This window comes from Eutrema salsugineum, unplaced genomic scaffold (genome assembly GCF_000478725.1).
Source record: "Eutrema salsugineum unplaced genomic scaffold, Eutsalg1_0 scaffold_14, whole genome shotgun sequence".
Classification (NCBI taxonomy): Eukaryota; Viridiplantae; Streptophyta; class Magnoliopsida; order Brassicales; family Brassicaceae; genus Eutrema; species Eutrema salsugineum.
In genome coordinates this window covers 3,999,443-4,025,632 of record NW_006256877.1, presented here as the reverse complement: position 1 = coordinate 4,025,632, position 26,190 = coordinate 3,999,443, and the positions used below count along the sequence as shown (strand labels likewise).

At 33.3% G+C, this 26,190-nt stretch overlaps 4 protein-coding genes across 4 annotated transcripts; 3 read left to right on the top strand and 1 right to left on the bottom strand.

The window, feature by feature from the left end:
• The first annotated feature begins 1,579 nt into the window (after positions 1-1,579).
• On the top strand, positions 1,580-2,595 carry LOC18022519 (transcription factor PRE1). Its single transcript, XM_006405525.2, has 2 exons — positions 1,580-1,972; positions 2,308-2,595. Exons 1-2 carry the CDS (start codon positions 1,847-1,849, stop codon positions 2,458-2,460), a joined length of 279 nt encoding a protein of 92 aa, XP_006405588.1. The 5' UTR covers positions 1,580-1,846; the 3' UTR covers positions 2,461-2,595.
• Positions 2,596-8,002: 5,407 nt separating this feature from the next.
• On the top strand, positions 8,003-9,260 carry LOC112088370. The gene is made up of 2 exons (XM_024158633.1): positions 8,003-8,842; positions 9,081-9,260. The coding sequence occupies exons 1-2, from the start codon at positions 8,003-8,005 to the stop codon at positions 9,258-9,260; spliced, it is 1,020 nt and encodes a 339-aa protein (XP_024014401.1).
• Positions 9,261-9,370: 110 nt separating this feature from the next.
• On the top strand, positions 9,371-11,267 carry LOC18022518. Its single transcript, XM_024158632.1, has 5 exons — positions 9,371-9,595; positions 9,850-10,268; positions 10,346-10,427; positions 10,553-10,843; positions 10,977-11,267. The coding sequence occupies exons 1-5, from the start codon at positions 9,371-9,373 to the stop codon at positions 11,265-11,267; spliced, it is 1,308 nt and encodes a 435-aa protein (XP_024014400.1).
• Positions 11,268-19,979: 8,712 nt separating this feature from the next.
• Positions 19,980-21,665, bottom strand: LOC18022517 (uncharacterized protein At5g39865). Its single transcript, XM_006405523.2, has one exon. The coding sequence runs from the start codon at positions 21,382-21,384 to the stop codon at positions 20,137-20,139; it is 1,248 nt and encodes a 415-aa protein (XP_006405586.1). The 5' UTR covers positions 21,385-21,665; the 3' UTR covers positions 19,980-20,136.
• Positions 21,666-26,190: the final 4,525 nt, after the last annotated feature.

The window sequence follows — 26,190 nt, the reverse complement described above, 5'->3', positions numbered from 1 at the left end:
AGCAGCAATCAGTGTTTCATATGAGTGATATATGTATAGTTTGGTGTCTCCATCTAAAGATAAACACCAAAAGTTTAGTTTAAAAAGGTAGGATTAACATGTTTCTCTCTATCCTCTTTTTAGAATCTTGATGCTACGTTTATTTATAGCAAAATCTATTTACCTATGGAGAAACTTACGAGATTACAGAAGAACTATGAATAGGTATATACAAACTGCACACATACATATTGTGAATAGTTTCTATTCTTAACGAGTGACCTAAGTAGTGTCTAATTTCCCCCAACTTCAGTCACACCCATCAACCAAGAGAGGGAGACGGCATGGTGGACATGTTAGTTTAGAATTTCTGCAATTGATATAGTACATCTTTACATTTGCATCGTTTATTTTGAGATTTTTATTATCGAATCAAAAAATTATTTAATTTTTTTTTATATGTCTTTTCACATTTTAGGAGATGTTCTAAAAAAGAGCTATTTTGGTAAATGAAACTTAATGTTCTCTTTAATTGACACTTTTGTTTTTATTGGTTATTTAACGAATGTTTTGTGTTAAGAAACAAAAAAACACTATAGATAAAAAAAAATTGTAAATTTTTGCTAAACTGAGATTAATTAATCAGGCCACATTACAAATTCTAATGTTACAAAATAATAATATAAAATGAGATGAAAAGTCATGTCATCACATGGTATTTGCTTTTTTGTGACATTGCAGATGAAGGGCCACAATGTTAGATCAACACGAAACATTTATCTTTAATCTCCTTGACCTTCATCAACCCCATCTTTGGGAACTCTTAGTTTCCTCCACTTAACTATTCAAATCTCCTCCAATTATTCAAACACATTTACATATCCTGTATAGTACGACTTATTTATTTATTTATTTATCCTATATAGGAAAATATAGTATAACAGTTAATTTATAATAACATGGGGCTGGGGTATATACCATCACGATTGTTTTTTTCTCATAATTTTTTCTAATCAATTTAACTACATATTTTTCATTAGTTCATAAGTATAATTGTATAATCAATTAATGGATTATCTTTTTATTTTTGAGTTTATATTATTTTTTCATTTTTGCAAATAGATATCAAAATTAGGTTATCTAGTGCATATCCTCTTGTTTCTATATCATCGTAAACAAATTTGAATATGGTGTTGCAAAGAGAAAATAAGCATTTATCTTGCTATTCATGTGATCCGTTCTAGTTCCTATGTTTTTGTCACTACACTAATTAGATAATCAGGGGATTAAATCTGAATCAAAAACAAAACTAATCTAAATCATTTCTTGTGAAAAATCTTGATTCGAACACTATTTTGGTATTAAGATCCGTTATATTCGACTTGATGCAATATGAAAATACAATAAGGCTCGGAAATATGTGATTTTTTTTTAAAAAAAGGGGGAAAAAAAAGATTAAAAAGATTTGTGGTTAAAGGGCATTCAAAACCTATCGCTTTCTTACCCCGTGATATCATTGTCGAGGTTTATTGCTCTCCGTCTCTCTCTTGTGGTCCTTTTGGCCTATTTAAATCTCTCTTATCACATTCTCAATTTCTTTATATTTCAAGTGTACTATTCAAAAACCCCAAAACACTCTCTCACTTTTCTTCTTGCTTTCCGTTTTTCTTTCTTGTTGGTCTTTTCTTTTCAACTTAAAAACCTTATCAAATCATAAAAGCTATATACCTACTTGCCACATAGCTTATCTCATTTCTCCATTTCACTATTCCTCAATATATAGAACTTGTTCAGTCTAGTGAGATAGAGAGAGAGCTAGAGAAGAAACAAACAACTTAAGGGGTTTTTATTTGCCACATTGTAGAATATGTCTAACAGAAGATCAAGACAATCTTCAAGTGCTCCAAGGATCTCTGATGATCAAATGATCGACCTTGTAACAAAGCTCCGTCAGATTTTGCCGGAGATTGGCCAACGTCGTCGTTCCGATAAGGTATTATAACGAGTAACGACCATTCAACTTTTGTTTCTTCGTGTAAAGCTCTTTTATCCAAAACAAACGTTTTATTAAAAGAAGAGGACACAAAATCAAACAAAAGAAAAAAAGAAGTCTGAACTTTTTGACTCTGACATCAAAGAACAAAACTATATATATATTCACAACATTTTTCCCCCATAGACATACAGTTTCCATCAAAATCATCGCATGTATGTATCTACTTTCACATACGCATGCATGCACATATACATGCATGATGCATGCATATCATCTATGTATATATATACTCATGAGTCATGACATTTCTTTTTGACTAATTATATAAATAGGTCTCAGCCTCGAAAGTGCTGCAAGAGACATGCAACTACATACGAAACTTGAACAGAGAAGTTGACAACCTCAGCGAGCGTTTGTCTCAGCTTCTCGAGTCCGTGGATGAAGATAGCCCTGAAGCAGCCGTCATTAGAAGCCTACTCATGTAATCGTTAATGAGTTTCTATATATATTTGTAACCCTAATCGTCCTTAATTCCTGCTTAATTGATGTACGAACTTTTAAAGAAAAGGGCTTGATCTTTAGACCTCGTGCCGACTAAGAAGCATGATCACCGTTTTGGCTTATGTTTTCCCAACCCGCCTTTTTGTTTACACTCAAGGAGAATAGTACCGCATAAATAGTTAATAAAATAAAAATGAAAATTCGTTAAAAACAGAATGTGCGGCTCAAAAAGAGTGAATGAATTTTATGGCTCACATAATTTGAAGCTTATATATAGATTAATCACACCAATTAAAGAATCATTTAATATTAAATTTTATTTTTCCTTAAACTAATACATTATCTACGTAAACATAATCAACCAATGACAAAACAATATACATAATGTAAATAATAAAACAATTAATTAATTTTGGATTGAAAGTTGAAAACATCATATATTTTGAAATACTTCTTTTTTCTAAACATCACTTATTGTGAAGGATTCTTTTTGTTGTAAACTATAAAATTTTACCAATTAATTTTATCAATGAATAATTCTTTTTTTTTTTGGTCATAGAGATCGATATAAATATGTATTTAAAAAAAATATTTTCAAGTGTTAAATTTAGCCAAAATGAGGTAGTTATTCATATCGTTACCGCAGTTATATAATCATCAACAACAATTAAAATAATTATTCCGAACAATTTTTTCTACAGTTACCATCAAATATACGAATTTGGTCCCGCAATATTGCATTTAACTCCATAATCAAAAGTCTCCGACATATATATGTGTAGCAGAACTGCATGAGTGCAGGTGAAGAATCTCTCTCCCTTAAACCCTTTTCGCAAAAAAAAAAAAAAAAATCTCTCTCTCTCTCACATTCATTATTTAAAAATAAATAAAAATCAATTGGATGAATTTTGATGGAAAAGAATCTTTCTTTTTTCTCCCTAAACAAGAGATTGTGATGTCTGAACTCGATTGTGTCAGTCAAGGACAGGGAAACTGCGAACACTTACTATTTGTATATTGACAAATATTTGATATTGAGGTAAAAAACCTTAACGTTCAAAAATAGATATAAAATCAAAAATAGCAACTGAAGACAAAAAATAATATCAAACTGAAAACAACAATTCTGGGGAAATATCAAATGGCACAAAATATATATAGAAAAGTGCTAAATTTATGTTTACCAAAATACAAATCTCTATGAATTTTTAAATATAAAAAAACTCATACAACAAGAGAACAAAAAAAATTAAATACATTTATGGAAAATCTGTCTGTGAGCTAAGTAAGCTGATAGTAATTTTACTGGATAACAAATGCTATAATTTTCAATAAATTAAAGTGTCGTTTATTGACATTCTCAGTGTTGATATCAGCGCTGCTCGTTTATATATATATATATATATATATATATATATCTTTACTCTTGAAAATCAAATTTCAAATTTTAACACTGAACAATCTTCAATGCCCAATACCTCAATGTCTAAATATATGTATATCTAGAAAATAATTGCCTTCATCTTTAACCATAACCACAAAATCACCAATTCACAAGATGTGACAATCAATTTTAGAATAATAACTATTACACAAACCCACACACTAAACAGTTGGCTTCATATATCTATATATATATAGTGTGTTACCGATGTACTTTTAAGTTTCTAGTATCCAAAACAGGTTATTTTGAAGTTTTAGTTACCAAAAAATATATTTTTCTTTTATTTGGTTGAGACAAATGAATGTTTTAACCATTTTGTCTCTTTTTCTCATACACCCCTTATAATTGTTTGTTATTATTTATCTATTATTTAAAAAATAGTTGAATAATTATTTTGATACTATAAATTATATAATTTTTTACTTAATACTTTGATACCTATTTTATATTTTTTAACTTAAATTATTTTATTTTTTAGTGATAAACACATACGTATCCATATAATCGCGTTCACGTGGACACAAAATATATGGATATCTATGTAATTATATATATATATATACATATACATATTCATATAATATTGTACACGTGAACACACATATATAGATATCTATGCAATTATATAGATATAAATATATATATATATATATCCATATACATAAAGTATAAATAGATGTAACTTATTTTGTTCTTATATTTCGATACATATATATTTAAATATATATCTATATAGTTACATATATATACAATTATAGAAATATATACATATTTATATGTATATATTATAGATAACTATATAAATATAAAGTTAAAAAATGGAAAAAAATGAAAAAAAGGCAAAAATATCGAAAAATAAGAACAAAATAAGTTAAGTCCACCATTTCTAAAAATTGTCTTTTTTGGCAGTTATACTTTCAAAAAGTATACCTGATAATAATATTCTCATATATATATATATATATATATATATATTATAATTTCATATTAGAATAGTTTCACCAAAACATGAATAGTTTCATATTTCATTCAACGGGACAAGAAATCTATTTTCTATTTTTAGAAATGTCCTTAGAATTATGAGAAAACCTACTATAACCTATTAATTTATATGTAAAGATAATATAAATAAACTGAAAAAAGTATTGCATAAAAAAAAAATTCCTAAATAAATAACATAAATCGTTTACAAGCAGTGCGGGTCAAGAAAAAGTTGAATTAAACGAGTCTTTTAAATTATTGTACCTTATAAATCTTTTCCTTAGTTGGCTGAGCATGCAACCTCCAAATTAAATCCATGCATTTTGTATAGTACGTCACTTTAATATCATTGTCCCCTCAACTATGTTTTTAATATAATGTTCTCATAAAAAATATTTTTCTAATATTATATCTCTTTTTTTGTTTGTTAAATCTACTTTAATATCATATATACACGAATATTTAAAACCAGTCCAACCTCTCAAGGTCTGGTCTAGTATATTTTAGTATATTTTTAATGGATAAGTAAGAAAATGTCTAAAAGGATAACTGATGTTTGCAAAAGCGTGATTGATTGTTTTATTTGCAAATTATAGTTTCATGTTTCAGTTTTAGTGTTTTGTTTGATCACAAAATACATTTGTAACATTTCTCAGGTCATATTTCATCAGCTTAATTCTCCTCTCCACCTACTTTACAATCTCTAGTTAATTTTTTTTTCCTTTTTATTTCATGTAACATAAATCTACTTTCCCCATATTCTAATAGTTACATGAATCATAGAGAAAATAACCTTTTACAGGCTACTCTAAGAAAGATGTAAAAGTACCAGTTTACTGTTAAGTAATCTAACATAAATACATAATACCTTTTTCATGATTTTCAAGCAAATTTTTAAAAATCTAATAATTGAATTTTACATATTTAATTTTAATTTTTTAGCTGATTTAAATTTGAGAGAAGTACTATTAAATATATTTTTTGAGACTTTTCTGTTCATTATAAGCACCAAACTGTTTTGACACAGTTTTCTCTTATATCTCATAACTTTATTGATCTGGTTTTGCTTTTGTGTTTCTTTACCCTCTTTTTAATTATTTTGTACCCTTTTCTCTCTTCTCCTCTACATTATTTTCAGACTTCTACATATCAACGATTATTCTCATATTTAAAAATAAAAACAAAAAAATCATCAAATTGGTTAATCAAATAACAATATGTATTTAATCAAATAACAATTAATCAAATAACAATAATTGTTCAAAGTATTTGACGAAATTTCTAAAAAAAACATGTATATCTATATAATTACATACATATGTACTATATATACGTAAATATGCATATGTATCTATATAGCTATGTACATATATACTATATACACATAGATATGCATATGTATCAATATAATTACATACACGTGTATCATATGTGTTTGAATATATATATATATATATATATATATTTAATAGGGGTTTTGCTAAAAATAATCTAAAACTTGACTTTGAATACAAAAGTAGACCCCTGAAAAAACATTTGGCAGAAATAACCTAAAGAGGTAATGAAAAAACCATTTAATCTTGTATGAGTAAACAAAAAACGGATGTCTTAATTACCGTTTACACCCTGATGAAGTCTACTAAAGAGAGAAAGAAGTCTAATAGTAGACTTCTTTTATCGAAATAAAGTCTACTAAGTAATTAAATCTGGAAAATTAATTTTAAAATTTAGAAAAAATTATTTTGGTATCAAATTTACATTCATAAATTCCGTAATCGTAACCCAAATGTACAGAAATTATTTTTTCATATTGCTAATTGGAAATTTATGTTTTTAAACTAAGTAGAAGTAAATTAATTATTTAGGTTTTAAAAGTTGTAGATTTTTATATTGAAATCTGCTAAACCGAATAAATTAACCTAACCAAAATTTAAACTGAAATTAAACCGGAAATAACTTCCCTTAACAAAAAAAAACTGCCCGTAACCGGGTAAATTTACCTAGATCCCGTAAAATTAGTAACCCTAACCGAAAAAAACTTACCCGAACCGAACGGAATTATCAGACTATATAAAGGAATTTTACAGATCCCGTAAAAAAAAACCATCAAAAGTTCATGTTAAAAAAAAAAAAAAATCGAAGCCGATTTCTGTTTCTCTTCTCTGGCGCCGCCGACTTACAGAACCGCCGCCGATAAACCCGTTCAGGAAAGTTTTCTTCCTCCAACCACACCCCCATGCTTCCCTACTCCTCCGTATTCATCACCTTTCCGTTTTCGTAACCACCAGTGTCCAGATCTGAAATTAGGTTTTTTTTTTCTTTGCAGATCTGCTTTCGCCGCTGGAGGTTAAAGTCATTTCCTGCCTCAAAAAGGTTAGTAGATGTCCTTCCGAAGATATATACTTAGCTATTCCTCTATTTCTTCTATCTTCCTGTAATTTTGTCTGTCGGGTTTGAGTACTTAGGTTTTTTTTCCCAGATCTGGTTGCATTTTCTCGACGCCGGCATCATCTAATCACGGGTGTAAACACTATAAACTTTGTAGATTACATTTGGATGATTGGTTTTAGTAGACTTCATATACAGTATTTATCATGTATTGATTGCTTCGGGTGGGTTCAGTAGACTGCATATGCAGTATTTATGATGTTTTGATTGCTTCATGTGGCTTCCGTAGACTTTATATACTGTTTTTTTTATGTTTAGATTGCTTCGGTTGGCTTCAGTAGACTTCTCGACTTGCATTGTACTTAGAATGTGAAAGTAGACTTCCTTTGGCAAAAGTAGACTTCTTTGGCAATAGTAGACTTCATTTTGCAAAAAAGTAGACTTCATTTTGTAAAAGTAGACTTCATGTTGCAAAAGTAGACTTCATGTTGCAAAAGTAGACTTCATTTTGTAAAAGTAGACTTCACTTTGAAAAAGTAGACTTCATTTTGATAAAGTAGACTTCATTTTGAAAAAGTAGACTTCATTGTATAAAAAAATAGACTTCATTTTGTAAAAGTAGACTTCATTCGTGTATAGTTTCAAACCGTTAGTTATAACTAGTTTTCTCATTAGAGCTTTGTTACCGTTGATGCAGAAATCTGTGTTAGATAATGGTGGCCTCTGAATTCCCTAGAAGACTGTACACCAAAGGCGGTGAGCCAGCCCCGGATAAAAGCATCGGCTATTATGCTGATGATTATAGGCTGGTACCTGCACTAAAGTCTGCTCTACAAGAGGATGAATGGGAAGAGATTTACGAGTCACCGTTGGGTGTCTTTTTAAAGTTCCACGACTTGGATTTTAGTTGGGCTTCTAGGCTGGTGCACCACATGCTGACATTTCAGATAGTTTGCAAGCAGAGGTACGAGATATGGAGCCTGATTGGTACCACTCCAGTTCGGTTTTCATTGCATGAGTTTGAGGAGATCACCGGACTCAACTGCGGGTACGTGGATGACTTGGCTGTAACTGATCTTGAACTTTCCGATGACATGCGTGCATTTTGGGAGCTAATGGGGGTCGATGTCGAGTCGGGCCAAAGCACTATCGAAATTATTGAAGCCTGTTCCAACTGCTCATCATGGTCTCAGGATGATAGGCTGCGGTTAGGATATCTTGGGATCTACGCTGGTTTCATAGTGGCAACGAGACCAGGCTTATCCACAAATGTCAACCATGCCAGACTAGTGATGGATCTCAAAGGTTTTAAGGAGTTCCCATGGGGAAGAATTGCTTTTCAGCATCTGATAAAGTCTGTTAAGGAGAAAGATCTCAGCAAAAACATTCATATAGAAGGATTTGTGCAAGCTCTTCAAGTGTGGGTGTACTATGCTCTGCCGGATTTTGCTGCTGAATTTGGCGAACCATTGCCAAATGATCCTACACCTCTTATGCTGGCTTACAAAGCATCAAGAGGACATAAGAACGTCAAAGCCAACATGCTAAAACATGTACTGTCGTCTAGTCATTCTCATTTATAAGTCTTGTTCCGTAGTAGACTTCTATGTAGTAATGAATTTTCAAAGTAGACTTCAGAAGTAGACTTCATGTGTAGACTTCTATATAAAATCTTGATAGTGGGAGACTTCAGTTGTAGACTTCAATAGTAGACTTCAATGGTAGACTTCATACGTAGTCTTTCCAGGCTTCATATGGCTAGTAGTTCATTTACTTATTGTGTTTTTCCAGGCTCGCATACAGTGCTGTGTGGCTAAGGACTTGGCGGATATGTTTCCACTGTGGGATGATGAGGAACAGGATCCGGATATTGTCAAGATTGTCAATGCAATCCATGAACTTTATTTCAAGTTCTCAAAAAACCACTGGCCTTTGGAAGGTGTTTTGGGTGCACACATCGTCAAGGCATAAGCAGGAAAGAGGAGTCTTCCCTCAGATGAATCAAGTCGCAAGAGACCCTGCACAGCCTCTGCCTCTGCCGCTCTTTCGTTGGTGATGAAGGGGTCGGAGTTGTCGCTACTATGAAAGCGCACTTCGACCAATGCTTCAAAAGCTTTTCAACCAAGATGCTGAATTGTCTTGGTAGCTGTGAAAAAGAGATCAAACTTCTCACCGACAAGGTTGAATCTGTAGAGCGCGCGGTAGAGGAGTTGAATACAGGGTCGACGAAGCACACTGAGGAAGAGGTTAAGGACAATGTTCAGCCAACCCAGCAGCAGGTCACTGGATCCAAGAAGCATGAAGGGGTTAGTACCAAAAACCTTCCGCCTATACGAAAACATTTCATGCGAACAAGATCATCAAAAGATAGGAACACTTAATACTAATGTCATTTGAATTCGAACATGTTTAATAGTGCTATGTACTATGTGAGATTATTTACTTATGTTTTAAAAACTAGTTGTTTACAATTTTCAGACTATGATGAAACATGTTACTAAATTACAGCAATGGTGTTGTCATTTGTATAATCATTTATGTTTGTGACAATAAACTGCAGAGTAATTCAGAGAAAGAAGATTCTCTGATGAAAGATAATATCAACGTTGGTGCGAGTGAGAGTGTTAACGCCTCCGGGGATGCAAAAGGAAAGAAGGCTGCCATGAAGGAAGAAGAGGCCCCTGAGCCTAGCTTTTGTGAAATTGACCCGAAGACGTGTGATGTTGACTTCGACGCAGTTGCACTAGCCAAAAATGCGAAAGCCAGAGCAGCGGCTCAGATAGTTACCATAGCAACAAGTGCCAGAAACCGACAGCTGGCTGCGACACAGAAGAGTCCTTTCTTAGGAAATAGCACCACAAAGGCGATCATTCCAACGTCGGCATCTCACTCCGGCCATGTCCGTGGATATGATCCTTTTGATCAAACTGGTGTCAGGGCTAAGCATACCACTCTAATGAACTTTGTGAAAGCAAACCCGTAAGTAGACTTCTATACTTATGTAAGTAGACTTTCTCATATTATTATTTTCCTGTCTGACTTTTTCACTTATACAGTGCATATCCAAGACGTCCAAAAAACTCTTCGATCGACTGGTATTACATTCTCCGGACACCTAAGAAATGTCTATCTGATACGGTTAGTGTTTTACTATTTCATATTAGACTTCATAGTTAGACTTCATACATAGACCTAACATGTAGACTTCTATAGTAGACTTCGTTTGCAGATTTCACTCATGTCTTATTTTCATCAATATGCAGCACATGGAAGCTTATATTAACGTACTCAGGCTGCGATTATCCAAGCATCCGGAGTGGTTTGTATCCGACCGGATTTGCTTCCTCAACTCCATGTTTGCTACGATTTGGAGGCGTGACTACAATGACGTCAAAAACTCTGAGCCGAATGAAGATGGTTCTGGCAAACTTCTACCACCTGGAGCGTATTCGTACTACACTGGCGAATTATCTATCTACTGCCAGACTAAAAAGACGTGGGCCTATGAAGTCGACCATTTGTACTCAATGTTGCACATCAAGGGGGCCCATTGGGTAGCTATCTGGGTTTCATTTGTGACGAGGCATATCATGATATGGGATAGTCATGCGGGAACCAAACATGCATCTGACGCTTTATTGACGAAACTGTGGAGCCTCTTGCTGTTATGATACCTACCTTCTTCAGACCTGTGCACCTGATGAAGACAAGTGGAGATTCCCCTACACGCCGTTCACCCATTCACGAGTACCAGGTACGGAGATACCTCAAAACATTCAGAGTGGTGATTGCGGAGTCTACTGCCTGAAGTACATCGAGTGTCATGCTTTGGATTTTCCATTTCCGCCACAACTTTGTGATAAAAACATTCGGCAAATCAGGGAAAAAATGGCTGCAGAGATCTTTGACGAAATAGGTGCTAGGGGCCATGATAAGCTAGATGCAAACGGGCTGGATGTCTATGATAGGAAAGCTTAGGATTTCCGTATTTAAAACTAACTTTGATTTTTATGGTAACTTTTGGGCTACTTGCATAAATGACTTTCAATGTGATTGCAGGTTATTTTAGCGATTGGTAGATGATAGGTGTGGAAGTTTTTTGGCCACCTATCGTATAATTAAAATGCCAAATATGTTGTATTTTTGTTTAGGATATTGTAATTAAACTGAAGTCTACTAAGTTGTAATTGTATTTGTACTGAAGTCTACTAAGTAATTAACATATTTGTATTTATAAGTTTCGATTTCACCCTAAACACTGAATCCTGTGAAATATATTGAACATGCACTCCTGATAGTGTATACGGAAAAACGTTTAGTAGAACTCTAAATTTAAGTCTACAAACGAAGTCTACTACAGAAGTCTACTAATGTCATTTAAACATATAAGTAAACACAAAAAACATAAAACATAGAGTCCAGGAATTGTTTTCCAGAATATGGCACATTCTAACTTCCAGAAGCAAGGACTGCAGAGTTTGTCACCATATGAGTCGACAAGGCTTTCATCATCCATCCAGTTCTGGTTTGGCAGATTCATACAAGCACAACTCCTTGATTGTGCCTTAGCAAAAACATGGAAGACCGGTTCGTAAAACTCGTCAGGCTTCTTATAAGTGGTCGGACACTTGTTGATGTGATGCATAGTCTTCCTCATCTTCGTTGCCTCTGCCGGAAGTAGACCACAAATGTGGTTAAATACATCATGGCTACCATCCATGGTTAAAGAGAACATAACCATGGAGTAAGTAGCCATGAGGCATCCTCCATTGGATGACACCTTTATTAAATCAAACCCTGCTTGGATGCTGTCTTTATAGAAGACTAGAAAAATGCTTCGTAGGTATTGCGCTGTAGGATTTCTACACTCCAAACAGCGCCGAAAGAAAGCGTCAACCCTCCCATGTTGATCCCAGACCCATGGAATGGTCAAAGTTATTAGATCAACGGCTCTTAGAAAACCCTCTTCATTAGAAATCTCATTTAGATGTTTGGAAAAAACCCTTGCTTTACAGAGCACAGCGTAGGAACAAGGTGATTTTTAAGAGGATATCCCACAGAATGTCGGAAGGGAGAGAGTTGAAGTTTATCAGGTTCGACATCTTCTAAGGGTCTGGAATGAAACTATAATTCGTCTAAACCCGAGAATTTATAAGCAGAAATATCGTAGACAAACAGGTACAACGGTTAACGCACCGTTAAAGTCGTTAAAGCAGTTACTTAAATGAAGTTGTTTCAAACATAACCGTAAACAAAATATCACATACATAGTAGACTTCGACAGTAGACTTCCATATTAGACTTCTATAGTTGACTTCCATAGTAGACTTCTTGACAACCATAAAAGCTTTGTCCTCCTATTCCGGAGCCTTCTTGTTATTGTCCTGGTGAATTTTTGACGTCTAAGTGAGAGACACAAAGTATAGTAAATAAAACTGTCAATATTGTATAGGACATTATTAGATGAGTTTAGCTCAACTTACACAATTTAGCAGGGTATGACCAGATTGCTTGCATTGTGAGCAGCTGTATACTTTGTGCAGCTTCCTTGGCTTCTTGCTTTTCCTCCTAGAAATTTCTAGCCATGATTGCCACCGAGACTTCTTCCATCTGCCTGGTTTGCGGCGAATGTCTGGTGGCAGACATATTGATGGTTGGACTCCTTGGACCTCTGAAATTTGGGGATATATGTTGGCAGAGTATGCAGCAAACAAGTAGTTTTTTGAGTAAGTCGGACATACAAGGGAATCCACAGCTATCCCACTGGCTAATGCAGCTGCAATAACATGTGAACATGGGATCTTCTCGATATAAAACACACCACATTCACACATTCCATGTTCCAAATCAACAATACAATTCCTGGTTCCTCCTTTCACATAGTATCTCCAAGTGTCAATTCGGTCCACCTCCATTGCATCTGCATAATGTCCACGAATCGCCAGCAAATACTCCACTCCCCGAGTATTATGTGTTGTGAGACTCAAAGCATCCTCTCTGCATTTTAAAAACCACCGACCGAGCTTCTCTCGTATGAAATCCAAGAGGAATGAAATGGGATAGCCACGGGCCTTCTTAAGTGCAGCATTTATAGATTCTGCGACATTTCTAGTCTTAATATTGTATCTGTCTCCAACAAAATGAACTCGGGACCAAAGGGAGACATCGGCTTCTTCCAAATAGTCAGCAAGGTCAGGCTTGATCTGTCTCAGCTCCGCCATGTACCGGTTGTAGTCATAGAGGTTGTAAGCATAAGCCACACGTTTTACCAAGTACAGCAACTGCTTCCCCCTAAACTTTGTTACTATGTTATGTTGTAGATGGTAGTATCATATCCCTCGTTTTGCCCATGGGAAAATAGTTTGACAAGCTTTCTTAATAGAAAGATGTCTGTCAGAAACTATCACCAAAGGATAACCATCTGAGACACATTCACGCAGTTTAGAAAAAAACCATTCCCATGAAGCATCATCTTCACCATCAACAATTCCAAAGGCCAAAGGAAAAATCTGAAAGTTTCCATCTTGTATGGTGGCAACCAACAAAGTACCTTCGTATTTCCTTGTTAGATGACATCCATCAACCACAATAACTCTTCTCATGTACTGAAAACCGGCAATCGATGCTCCAAATGCGAGAAATAGATATTTGAATTTGTTATTCGAATCTACATGAAGAGCTGATACAGTTCCCGGATTGGCTTTTTTCACTGAATGTAGGTAAGCTGGGAGACTCGCATATCCATCTTCAGCTGTTCCTCTGACCAATAGTTGGGCATATATCAAAGATCTGTATGAAGTAGTGTAATCCATCTTGATACCAAACATCTTCATTGAAACCCTGACATGTTCTGGTGTAAGTCCATCAGTGATGCCCAAATGGCTTATAAACAGCTTGCCAATATACTTAGGAGTAGACTTTTCACGCTGAGCCATTCGATGGGCTATTGAACATGTTTGGTCTTTCACATATTTTGTCACCCAAAAAGTTGATGCATCATTCTTCACGCCCGCTCTAACTATCCAAGCACATCCTTCCACTCGACATTTAGCCACAAACAGGGTCTTGGTAGACTTCTGTGTTTTAAAAGCAAATTTTAACATTATCGCAGTCAATCTAACCTCTGATAACAGCTTCTCTTTTGTAGGGAGACTTGTCCTAACATATATATTATCAGACAATGATATGAGCGTGCTTCCTGTTTCACCATATCTGTTTCTGACATTTTCAATACAGACTTCATCTTCATCATCATCTTCATCTTTCACTTTACCGTAGACACTGAAATCTTCTCCGTCAGAGTAAGCTGCATCGTCGACATCTTCTCCATCCTTGTTCACATCAGAACTGTCTGCCTCATCATCGGTAGAATGTTCTGAATTTTCCTCAGACTCCTCACCTAAATCTTCATCTGATCCTTCCTGGTTATCCTCAGTATCCATCTCCAATCGAGTGGACACACAAAGACGTACTATATGCATTATGCTTAACGCAATCAAGCTTGAAACTTGTCTATCATTGGTGACAAGCATTGGAGGTGTATCTGGAGCCATAGTTTGCAACATTGACACTGGTAGTGAGTAGGTTAACTCGATCAGCTCAGTCTTCTTGCCCAAGTTATAATCATCTCGCGCCATCTCAGTAAGCTCCCCCAAGGTGCAACCATCATTCAAAAACCACATTCTTCCACCTTTGCCCATGTCAACAACAAAATGCCATGAATTCTCCGCAATCTTCCACTCCCCGTACACAATTGGAATTTGAGCCATTCTCTGAAAAAATAACCATATAAACCATATTAGCAAACACTGCATACAGACTTTTTGTATCAAGAGTAGACATCTCCCGAAAAAAACATTAGTAAACTACACGACGAAGTCTACTTTGATAAGCTAAGTAGCTTAAAAATCAAAACTTATGATTCAACAATAAATATCGAATGAAATGAAATGAAATTCACTGGGTAGTTCAATCACTTACTAAGAAGCAATTCTAATCCAAAAAAATTGAAAAATACTTTTTAAATTTGCCTAAAACGCGTTTTTTAAAAAACGTCAAAAAGTAGACTTCTATAGCAGACTTCAAATGTAGACTCGAGGAGAAGTCTACTTTTTCATAGAGAAGTCTACTAATGAAGTCTACTAAAAAACAGGTCATTTTTGCAATTGACCAATCTGTTGATTTTTCCTTCAATAGACTTTAGAAGTAGACTTCCGTCCAAAAATGTTACTTTAGCATTTGACCGATGCATTGACTAACAAAGTAGACTTCTATTGTAGACTTCATGTAAGAGTAGACTTCTTTGACAGTCTACTTTTGAAGTCTACTTTTTTAATAGAAGTCTACGAAACAAAAGAGGTTATTTTTGCAATTGAATTTTTTTAGTAGACTTCACAATGAAGTCTACTAAAAAACGTTTCCTTCTAAGTTTGACCGAAAAATATAAGTAGACTTCACAAAGAAGTCTACAAACTGTAGACTTCTTTGGGAAGTCTACCGAAGTTTTTCGGAATTTTTTTAATTTTTTAATTTTTAAAAAACAGTAGTCAAACACTAAAATGACCTATACGTTTTTGGTCAAACTACAAAAGTAACTTTAAGGTAGACTTTTTATGCAGACGTAAATAGTAGACTTCATACGGAAGTCTAAATCCAAAAGTCAAAATACGGTCAACTACAAAAATAACCTCTTTTCTTTACTAGACTTCTTGAGCCTTCAAACGAAGTCTACTAAGCTTTTTTTGTTTTCAAAGGATGTCGAGTAGACATCTCGTGAAGTTTAACGAAGTCTACTTTTAAGAAGTCAATTGCAAACATAACCTTATGTTGACTAGTAGACTTTAGTATAGTTCACGAGAAGTCTACTTTCGCGATAAAAAAACTGAAATGTGGAGAAATTGAAGTGCGAGGATTACATTTAACAAAATTGAGCTCACCTAAGTTTCTTTTAAGCACCTAGAACTCAGGATTTCACCGAAATTAAACAACCCAGGTGTCGAGTAACCAGAAATCACCGAAAAAGCATGGCCCGACGCATTGTAACTTAGCCTAGATGTTTTGGAGAAGAAATTATGAAAGAATGAGCAAGGTTATGAGTGAATGAGCTCAGATATTTACTTATTACAACTTTAAAATTGGTTGAGAAGCATTTATTCTCATTTTGTGGTTGTTCATGGTGGTTGAAAGATTTGAAGAAGATGACATTTTCGTAAATAAATGGTCTTTAGGAGGACCTAGGAGACTTTACCCAAATTAAAGAAAAATCGAAATAGTAGATGTATAATGACATTTTCGTTAATAGTTTAGGTGGGAAGGATAAAATTGTGAAAAAATGGCAAAAGTTGGAGAAAGAAAAAAAAAGAGATTAGTTTGGTGCTTAACTTTGAAATATGAGTTAAATCTGAAACTCTTCCTTATTTAATTGCGTTCATATATATGCATTTATATGAATATGCATGAGTTCTATCTTTATGAGAGAATTAATGTAAATAAAATATTATAAAATTGTTATCAATGTATAGAGAGAAAAGAAATATAATTCATAGTATGAAAAAATGTCAAATTATTTTTTTAATGAAAATAAATAACTATAAAAAACTGTGGGAAACTAACTATATAAAAAATTAAATTATTTTCTTTGTAGACTAAAATAAGGATGTTTTAGTCACTTTTTAATTATTTTAAGTATCAAAAAGTAAGAAAAATGTGTCTAAAAGTCAATAATGTACATTAATTAATGGACATTAAGAGTCCAGAAGTGCATCAAAAAATAACGCTCTCTTTAAATTTTGTTTGCTTTATATACTTTCCCAACTTATGTAGAAATATTTTCGTTTTGACTTGATGATCTTAACTAGTATACAATACATGGTTTGGCAACACAAAAATAATCTAATATACACTACATAAGTTAGGGACTTTGAACAAAACAAATGCATAAAAAAACAATATAAAACATCAATTTAAGGAACAAACAAATTTTATAGAAGAATTGATTTTGTTTAGTTTTGGTAACACAACGACACCCAATCGTCAATACCAAAATTTTGTACATATTACTTTGAACCTAAAAGTCTCTTTTAAAATCAGAACCTCACTGTACAACAATACCTTTTCCAGCTTCAACACTAAAATCAAATACATGCTCTGATATATTCCCACTATAATTCTAATGAACAGTCCTACTAGTGCCATATCCAAAACACAGAAGCAACATCCAGAACACACTTAGCCAAAAACACAGTTATCTTTTCAAGACTGGTAAACTTGACTCTGTGGTGAACAACATTAAGGGTGAGGAAGAATGGCATACCAGCAATGGTGAAATAGAAGAAAAGAACATCCAGTCGGTATCTGGCTGTTTCTGCTTCAAGAGTGCAATGTCTCTGTTTCTTTCCCTTCTTTTGTTGGATTTGTAAGGTAGTTCAAGCTTCAAGTTTGGGGTTCTAATAGTGAAACGTCCGTGACAAGGACGAGGTAACAAAACGGCTTGTACTAGAACCAACAGCACATGGTTTCAATATGACTCCAATGCTCTGAAATGGTGGTCTGGGGAAGAAATAGTGGTAAAATGAGCCAGAGTGGACATGAATCTGTAGTAGCAGAAATATTTAATACATAAGCGAATTCCATATAATATAAACTGGAAAATTGAGTAAATCGCCTATTTCAGCCCCAAGATTGAGTAGAAATAGTTAAATTCGTTTGCAACAAAAAATGGCGGATTGTGACACGAAATTCACTAGCAAGTTGCATCTTAGAGAGTGGGTATTCTTACCGATCTAAGTAATAGTAAGTTGGTGCCACATAGAGTGGAGGTCTTTCACTAAATGAAATCTGACTTCTTTACCGTACAAGCTCGCCTTGTACATTCTCATAAACTGCAGCTTTTTCATACTTTAAATCTTTCATCTCTTCTCAACGTTTCTCCCACTTCTGATACTTTAAACGAAATGCCGAACAAATTCTCAGTACCCTGAAAAAATATTTTAAGAGCCCTGGTTTATGCAAGGAAACAAATTCACTTTTTTAAAAACATTTATAAGGATGCTAAAAAGTAAAAACTTACGGTTAGACCAATAAATACGTCGCAACCCTCCCTAGTATCCATCAAGAATTGATGCTGTGCATGCTGGTGAATGAACGGTCCAAGAACTATTTCTCTGCCTAGTTTTTGCAGCACATGGTGCATATTTATGACTCTCTCTTCTGATATTTGTATCAGAGACTTAGTAAATAGAGTCTTAAGACCAGCTCTAACATCCAACTCATTTTCTTCTAATAATCGCATCACATTCTTATACGTTTCATTATTCAGAAAGCAAGCAATATGACGAAACAACGTTTTCTCGTTCCCATTTAAACTATTGCAATGCACTATTAATGTTTTCTCAGTTTCAGGGTTTAGACTATTACAAACTCTGGGCAGCATTTCCATTCCATCCACATCGAACTCTTTTAGTATAATTTTTATATTATAAGAAATATCATCAGCTATCATTCGAATTAAATCTGCTTCGGAATCCCTGATAGGAAGAAAGATGATGGCACAATCAAAATGGACAAATCAGGCAAAAATGATGGCACAACCAAAATGGCACAACCTTTAAATTGGGCCGAAAACCTTTTACCTGAACCTTAGCCTTTATGGGTTTTTAATATATTCTTGAATTATGTTGATATTAGTGACGACAAAAAAAAAAGAAACATAAAATATTAGTATTCTTGGAAAGCAGAGCCTAAATCAATGATTTTTAGATGTTTGTACTTTGAACAATTTGATTGATTGAAAGTAATTAATTAAGCGATAATGGATGGAACATGCTTAATGAGAAACGTGATGTAGACTTAGGGTGTGAATGGCGACATACGGGCGGCGGTACGTTTTTCTAGTTTAATTATCAATTCTGCTCATCTATTACCATTCAACAAGTTTGAACTAATTGTAGTGCGTTTTCTCAGTCTTTCATTTTTTATTAAAATATTAGTATAACATATTAGTTTGTGAAGCAAAACTAAAATACGCACAGGACAGTAGTTACGCACCTATTTTGATACGCATTTTTTTTAAATGAAAAAATTAGATATTTTAATTTTATTGAGATATTTAATTTTGTTCAAAAATATTAAGTTTGATCTTTTAAAATATTTACCACTTATTTAGTGTGAATCGCATTTGTTCTGCAAATATATTTTTCCGCACATACCATGATTTAACCGTACCATGCTCTTAAATCGCTTTTCCAGCATAGCAGAAAATATTGTCACCATTCGAACCCTTATGTTCAAGTTTTAGTGTTTTGTTTGATTCACAAAATATATTTTCTCAAATTTTATTAGCTGATATCTCCTATCCACCTACTATTTACTTTCTGCTTTTACATTTTTCTTGAAAGTAAAAAAAAAAAATACATTTTTCTTTTCATGTAACATCAAGGGTGCATCATTTTACTTGCTTTTTGTCTTGTAAGAAAAATTATTTCATTTACTCTAATCATTTTTTATTTGATTGAATTTTTGGATATAGTTTAATTTCTTCTTTGCATAGTTTTAATGAAGTGTTTTTGGGTAAAAAAAAAAATTCATCGAAGGGAAGATGTATACAGTATATCTATATATATATATATTTATGTCTTGGTATTACAACAACACCCCAACCCCAATATTTAATCAAAATTTTATACATTTTTATACCTAAACTCTTCTTTCACTATCAACCAGAGCATGACTGTACAACAATAACTTCTCCAGCCTCATCACAACCAAAAATCCCCAAATCCCACAAAATGAAAATTCAATAATCACAAAAAAAAAGAGAAGGAAAATTGTTTTTGTATCTTCTAAGGACTTACTCACAACAAACAGGACATCTGATCAATCCATTCTCATTACAATCTGGACATCTTTGAAATCCATACTCTGTTTCTTCTTCTTCTTCTTCTTCATCCTCATAATACACTTTGCAGCTCCCTGAACACGTCTCACACGGCACAAACCGAATATCTCCACAAGCCTCACATTCATTCCCGCATCTTTCGCAGCCTTCTATAAGCTTTTCGAGTGTCCCATTTTCATTCAACTTCTTTATCTCCTCGACTCCTCCAATATACTTGTTCCCAAAGAAAACTCTAGGTAGGGTTATTCCAACGCCATTGTTGAATTCATCCCTCAATAGCTTCTTCAGCTCATCTTTGAAACCCGAATGCATCGATACATCTCGCTCATCGACACAAACTCCTAAGCTTTTTAGTATTACACGAACATTGCAACAGTCTTCGTATGTCTTCCTTATACCTCTAAGGGTTGTGAAGTAAAGTATCAACTTTTCTGACTTTCTTTTGCAGTTTGCTTCTTTTTCTTCTTCATCTGATGATCCGAATTGCGGATTCGATTTCATTTCTGGAACCCGGATATGGAAAGGATGATCATTTGGGAGTTCTTGAAGCGATTTCCTGAAATTCGAAACGATCTCAGGAGGATCCAAATCATCAAATCTGCTTTTGGGTTTCACATTCTCGTGAAACCTTGATTTGGGTCGATCAAACAGAGCAGGACAATCATCATCATCATTACAAGGTTGGATACGAACAACATCAAACGAGAAGCTTCTCAAATGATTCGGTGATGATCTTAATGGACTAACATCTTCAAGACCTTCCATCAATTCCCACGTGTTGATCGTCTCTGGCTCTCCAGGAGGAGTCACAATCGGAGTTTTAGGAACAATCTTAGGGATTTTCTCGTTCATCATACTTGACCAAACCTTGGCTTCCATGATCTTAGCCTGTAAATTACTCTGTTCCTCTCCGTGATGAAACCCATTACCGGAAATTAGCTTCTTTTCGCCCAATTCGTCGGAGAAGAGTCGCTTTTCGTTGACGCCTTCCAAGTGTTTGTGAATATGCCTGAAAGGAGATTCGGAGAGGCTGAGAGATCCGATGGTGGAGGAAGTGAGAGCCACCGTGTGATAGCTATCTCCGGTGTGTTGCGCCGGATGATGAACGTGCATTGAGTAGCTTCGCGGCACAACCACCGGAGATAATCCTCCACGGCAGTTACGGCAACGTTTTCGATTCTTCGAGCTTGCACAACCCATTTTGATTCGGAAATCGATCAATCAAATCAAAAAGCAGAGGAAGGAAAAAAAAGGTTTGATTTTTGGACCGAGATTGACGCAAGGATTAGATTTGGAGACAAAGGGATTTGCTAAATTCGATGAGATGTCATGAATTTTGGCGAGCTTTGTGAAAAAAGGTAATAGCTGGAAACAAAAAAGCGACAGTTAGAAATGCGATCTAGAAAAAGACGAAAGAAAGAGAAAGCAGAGCCTTTTTTTTCTTTTTTCTTATTCTTTTCTTTTCCTTTCCTGAGAAACCGACAGATCGTAAAAAAAGAAAAATGAATATGAAATTCTGTGTTTTTCTTATTTGGACAGTTCCGTCAAAACAGAGATGAGTCGTAGATCAAACAGAGAGGGGGAAATTTGGGTAATTCATGAACGATGAATCGATGGAAAAGTTGAAAATTTTTCTGGGGAAATTTTAGAGAAAGCAAAGAAACTCGAGAGGGACTAACTAGCAAAGCGAATCTCCATGATCATCATCTTCACCTTCCTCTTCGTTGGACGGTGTGGCTGTATGGTCCCACTCTCTATCTCTCTCTCTCTTTAAAAGTTGCAGAGGGAGAAGACTATGGTATGTAAGGAAAATGAAATTTTGTGCATTAAAGAGAGTTTTTTTTTTGTAAGATTTATGTTTTGAATTGACTCTTGCTTTTGTGATGTCCTTTTTTTTCTCACACGATAAAACTTAGTATATTTATTTTATTAAACTGATTCTTCTTTTATTTACTTAGATTAGGAAATCTTATGATAAAAAAGTTGGAAACATATTTGTGTTTTTGACATGATAGGAACATATTTTTGGCAAAAGGAAAAGACTAGGAAATATATTCAACCCTTCTTTGAATTCTCTATCTTCTTCCGGTCACGGTTCTATATATAAACACTAGTTTTAAAGTTTTGAATTTTTTTTTTTTTCATTTCATAAAGATCATTTGAAAATCTAGATTTGGCGTTGGCTTGAACTCGAATTCGAAGTTAATGAATAGATACCTAAGATATTTAGATGCTAGTGAAACAAATTTGATATATAATTAAATAAAAGAAAAAAAAATTTCTACAAGTTTACCATTAAGTTTTGTGGAATGAGTACATATATTTTATCGTGAATACAATGCCTAAGCAAAGTATATTGGTATCCTTCAACAAAAGTAGCAAATTATTAATAAATCTTAATATATTTAGTTTAAATTAAATCAGAAAATGGACTCACCACAATTAGATATATCTAATTCTAACTAAATCAGAATGGAAGTTGTATTCTTAAGTCCAAAATCATTGAAGTTTTGGATAAGCTTAACATATTAATTTATTTAAATAACCCATTAATAAATATAAAATTAATGGTAATTCTATATATACTTACAAAAGTAAGGTTTTATGTATATTCCCATTTCAAAGAACAAGAAAAACTCCTACAATTACTTTCATAACCACAACTAAACAAAATACAAAACGTTAGATTCGCAAACAAATTTTATGTGTTCCTATCAACTTTTTTTTTTTGAACAAATCCTATCAACTTACTTGAATTTTCTTTTTGATTCAAATTTTATTTATTATTATAAAACCAAATTAAGAAGCAATTGACAAAACACATCCCCGTGCCCTTTTGGGATTTCTCACAAAGTTATTAAGATATATTCAAAGATATATGATAAACAAATAATTTTGCTAGACTGTCAAAAGAAAATGGGAACTACAAATATAAAAAAGTTTCACATGATGTGGACTTTAAATAAAGATGGTAAAGATTAAGGAAGGGGATGTGACATTAGTAGTTACGTAACTTTCTCGTGTGGTTAAAAGGTCTTTATCATTTGGTTGTGTGGTAACATCTCTTATCATAACTTCGAATTATAGGCTTATATCATAATCTTTAGATTTTGATGCAATGACCAACGAAATGATGCATCCAACCGCCATGAACAAATAATACGTTCAAATACTATATATGTTCTGAAATAATATGTTTCCAGCGTGAAACAATCACTCACTTTAGATTACCACATATATCCGATCACACGTTAATGGGCTAAAGCTTTAGTCTCATCGTCCTTGTAGTGAATATTAAATAAATAGCTTATTTAGTGAAAGAACTGATGAAAAAGAAAAGTGATAGTTCTTTATTATCTTCTAACTTTTAATAGACAAATAACAGTGGAAGACAAATCCAAACTTGCATTTTGATGAACAAGTAAAACATCATGAATTGAAATCATATTTAGTAAAAATTATTGAAATTGTAAAACATTTTAAACGAAATTTTTAAAAAATTAAACCTCCTTTTTAATTTTGAATTATTTTGCTATATACTAACATAAAAGACTCTTTAATGGGTCGTCTTACTTCTATTTAGCATTAAAGTCATGAGTACAAATTATACGAAAAATTTTATTTAAATACCCTTTTATGGGTCGTCTTACTTCTTTTTAGTGCTCGAGATCTAGGCACTGCATCAATTTAAAATGTATCACCTGTATAAGTCGATCTATAGTTATATGAACTGTTATAATTTATAATTAGAGAGAGTATCAGATTTAACCCATATTTCAAAGTCAAACACCAAATTAATTTCTTTTTTTTTCTCTCTCCAACTTTTGCCATTTTCTCACAATTTTATCCTTCTCACTTAAATTATTAATGAAAATGCTATTATACATCTATTATTTCGATTTTTCTTTAATTTGGCTAAAGTCTCCTTGGACCTTCTAAAAATCTTTTTATTACGAGAATGCCATCTTCTTCAATTTCTTCAACCACCATGAACAACCATGAAAATGGAATAAATGCTTCTCAACCAATTTTAAAGCTGTAATAAGTAAAGATTTGAGCTCATTCACTCATAACCTTCCTCATTTTTTCATAATTTCTTCTCCAAAACATCTGGGCTAAGTTACAATGCCAAAAGTCATGCATTTTTGGTGATTTCTGGTTACTTAACATCTGGGTTGCTTATTTTTGGTGAAATCCTGAGTTCTGGGTGCTTAAAAGAACTGTAGCCGAGCTCAATTTTGTTAAAGGTAATCGTCGCACTTCAATTTCTCCATATTTCAGTTTTCATATCGCGAAAATAGACTTCTCGTGAAGTATACTGAAGTCTACTAGTCAACATAAGGTTATTTTTGCAATTGACTTTTAAAAGTAGACTTCATTAAACCTCACGAGAAGTCTACTCGATATCCTTTGAAAACAAAAAAAAGCATAGTAGACTTCATTTGAAGGCTTAAGAAGTCTACGAAAGAAAAAAAGTTATTTTTGTAGTTGACCGTATTTTGACTTTTTAATGTAGACTTCTTTCTAAAGTCTACTGTTTACGTCTGCACAAGAAGTCTACTTTTGAGTTACTTTTGTAGTTTGACCAAAAACGTATAGGTCATTTTAGTGTTTGACTAAAGTTTTTTAAAAATTAAAAATTCATAAAACTCCGGAAAGCTGCAGTAGACTTCAGAAAGAATTCTAAAAACTGTAGACTTCTTTGGGAAGTCTACTTATATTTTTCGGTCAAACTTAGAAGGAATCTTTTTTTAAGTAGACTTCACAGTGAAGTCTACTCAAAAAATTCAATTGCAAAAATAACCTTTTTTTTTCGTAGACTTCTATTGAAAAAGTAGACTTCAAAAGTAGACTGTCAGAGAAGTCTACTCGTACATGAAGTCTACAATAGAAGTCTACTTTGTTAGTCAATGCATCGGTCAAATGCTAAAGTAACCTTTTTGTCCGGAAGTTTACTTCTGAAGTCTACTAAAGGAAAAGTCAACGAAATGGTCAATTGCAAAAATAATCTGTTTTTTAGTGGACTTCTTTAGTAGATTTCACTATGAAAAAGTAGACTTCTTCGCCAGTCTACGTTTGAAGTCTGCTTTAAAAGTCTACTTATTGTAGTTTTTTTAAAAACGCGTTTTAGGCAAATTTATAAAGTATTTTTTTATTTTTTGGATTAGAAATGCTTTTTATGAAGTGATTGAACTACCCAGTAAATTTCATTTCATTTTATTCAATATTTATTGTTAAATCAGAAGTTTTGATTTTTAAGCTAGTTAGCTTATTAAAGTAGACTTCTCCAGCAGTCTACGGATGAAGTCTGCACACGAAGTCTGCTCGGTATCTTATTTTAAAAACAAAATTACAGAATATATATAAATTATTTTTTTGTATTTTTAGGTTTTGGAATGTGTGTTACCAACTGGTCTAATTACTCAATGAGTTTCATTTGTTTTAAGTCGATATTTATTGTAGAATCAAATTTGTTGATTTAATAGCTAGTTAGCTTGGAAGAATAGACTTCATCTCCAGTCTACAGACGAAGTCTCCTATATAGAAAATTTGTTACTTACATTTTTGCAATAATGTAGTTTGTAATTTTGTTTGCTAATATGGTTTTGTGTGTGTTTTATTACAGAAAATGATCAACTCCATAAGATTGTAGAGTCATTTTTAAGTTCTCTTGTTAATAACACTAACCTCATTCTTCTGTTTTTTTTTTCTTTTTTTTTGGATTTGACATACTTTGTGATTTTAAAACTGATGCAACATTCAGTTACTTCAAAAAATTTGTGACATTGAATAAACATGTAACACCAATTCATTCTTCTTCTATTTTGTGGTTTTAAAACTGGTGCAAAATCAGTCACTTAAAATTTTTATTTAGAATTAGTTTATGGAACTTTTCTTTGCACCATACTCTGAACCATTATATTTTGTCCATATAGAATAATTTGATTATGTTACATATTTGATAAAGATACATAAAAGTAACGGTTGATGACAATTAAAAGACTA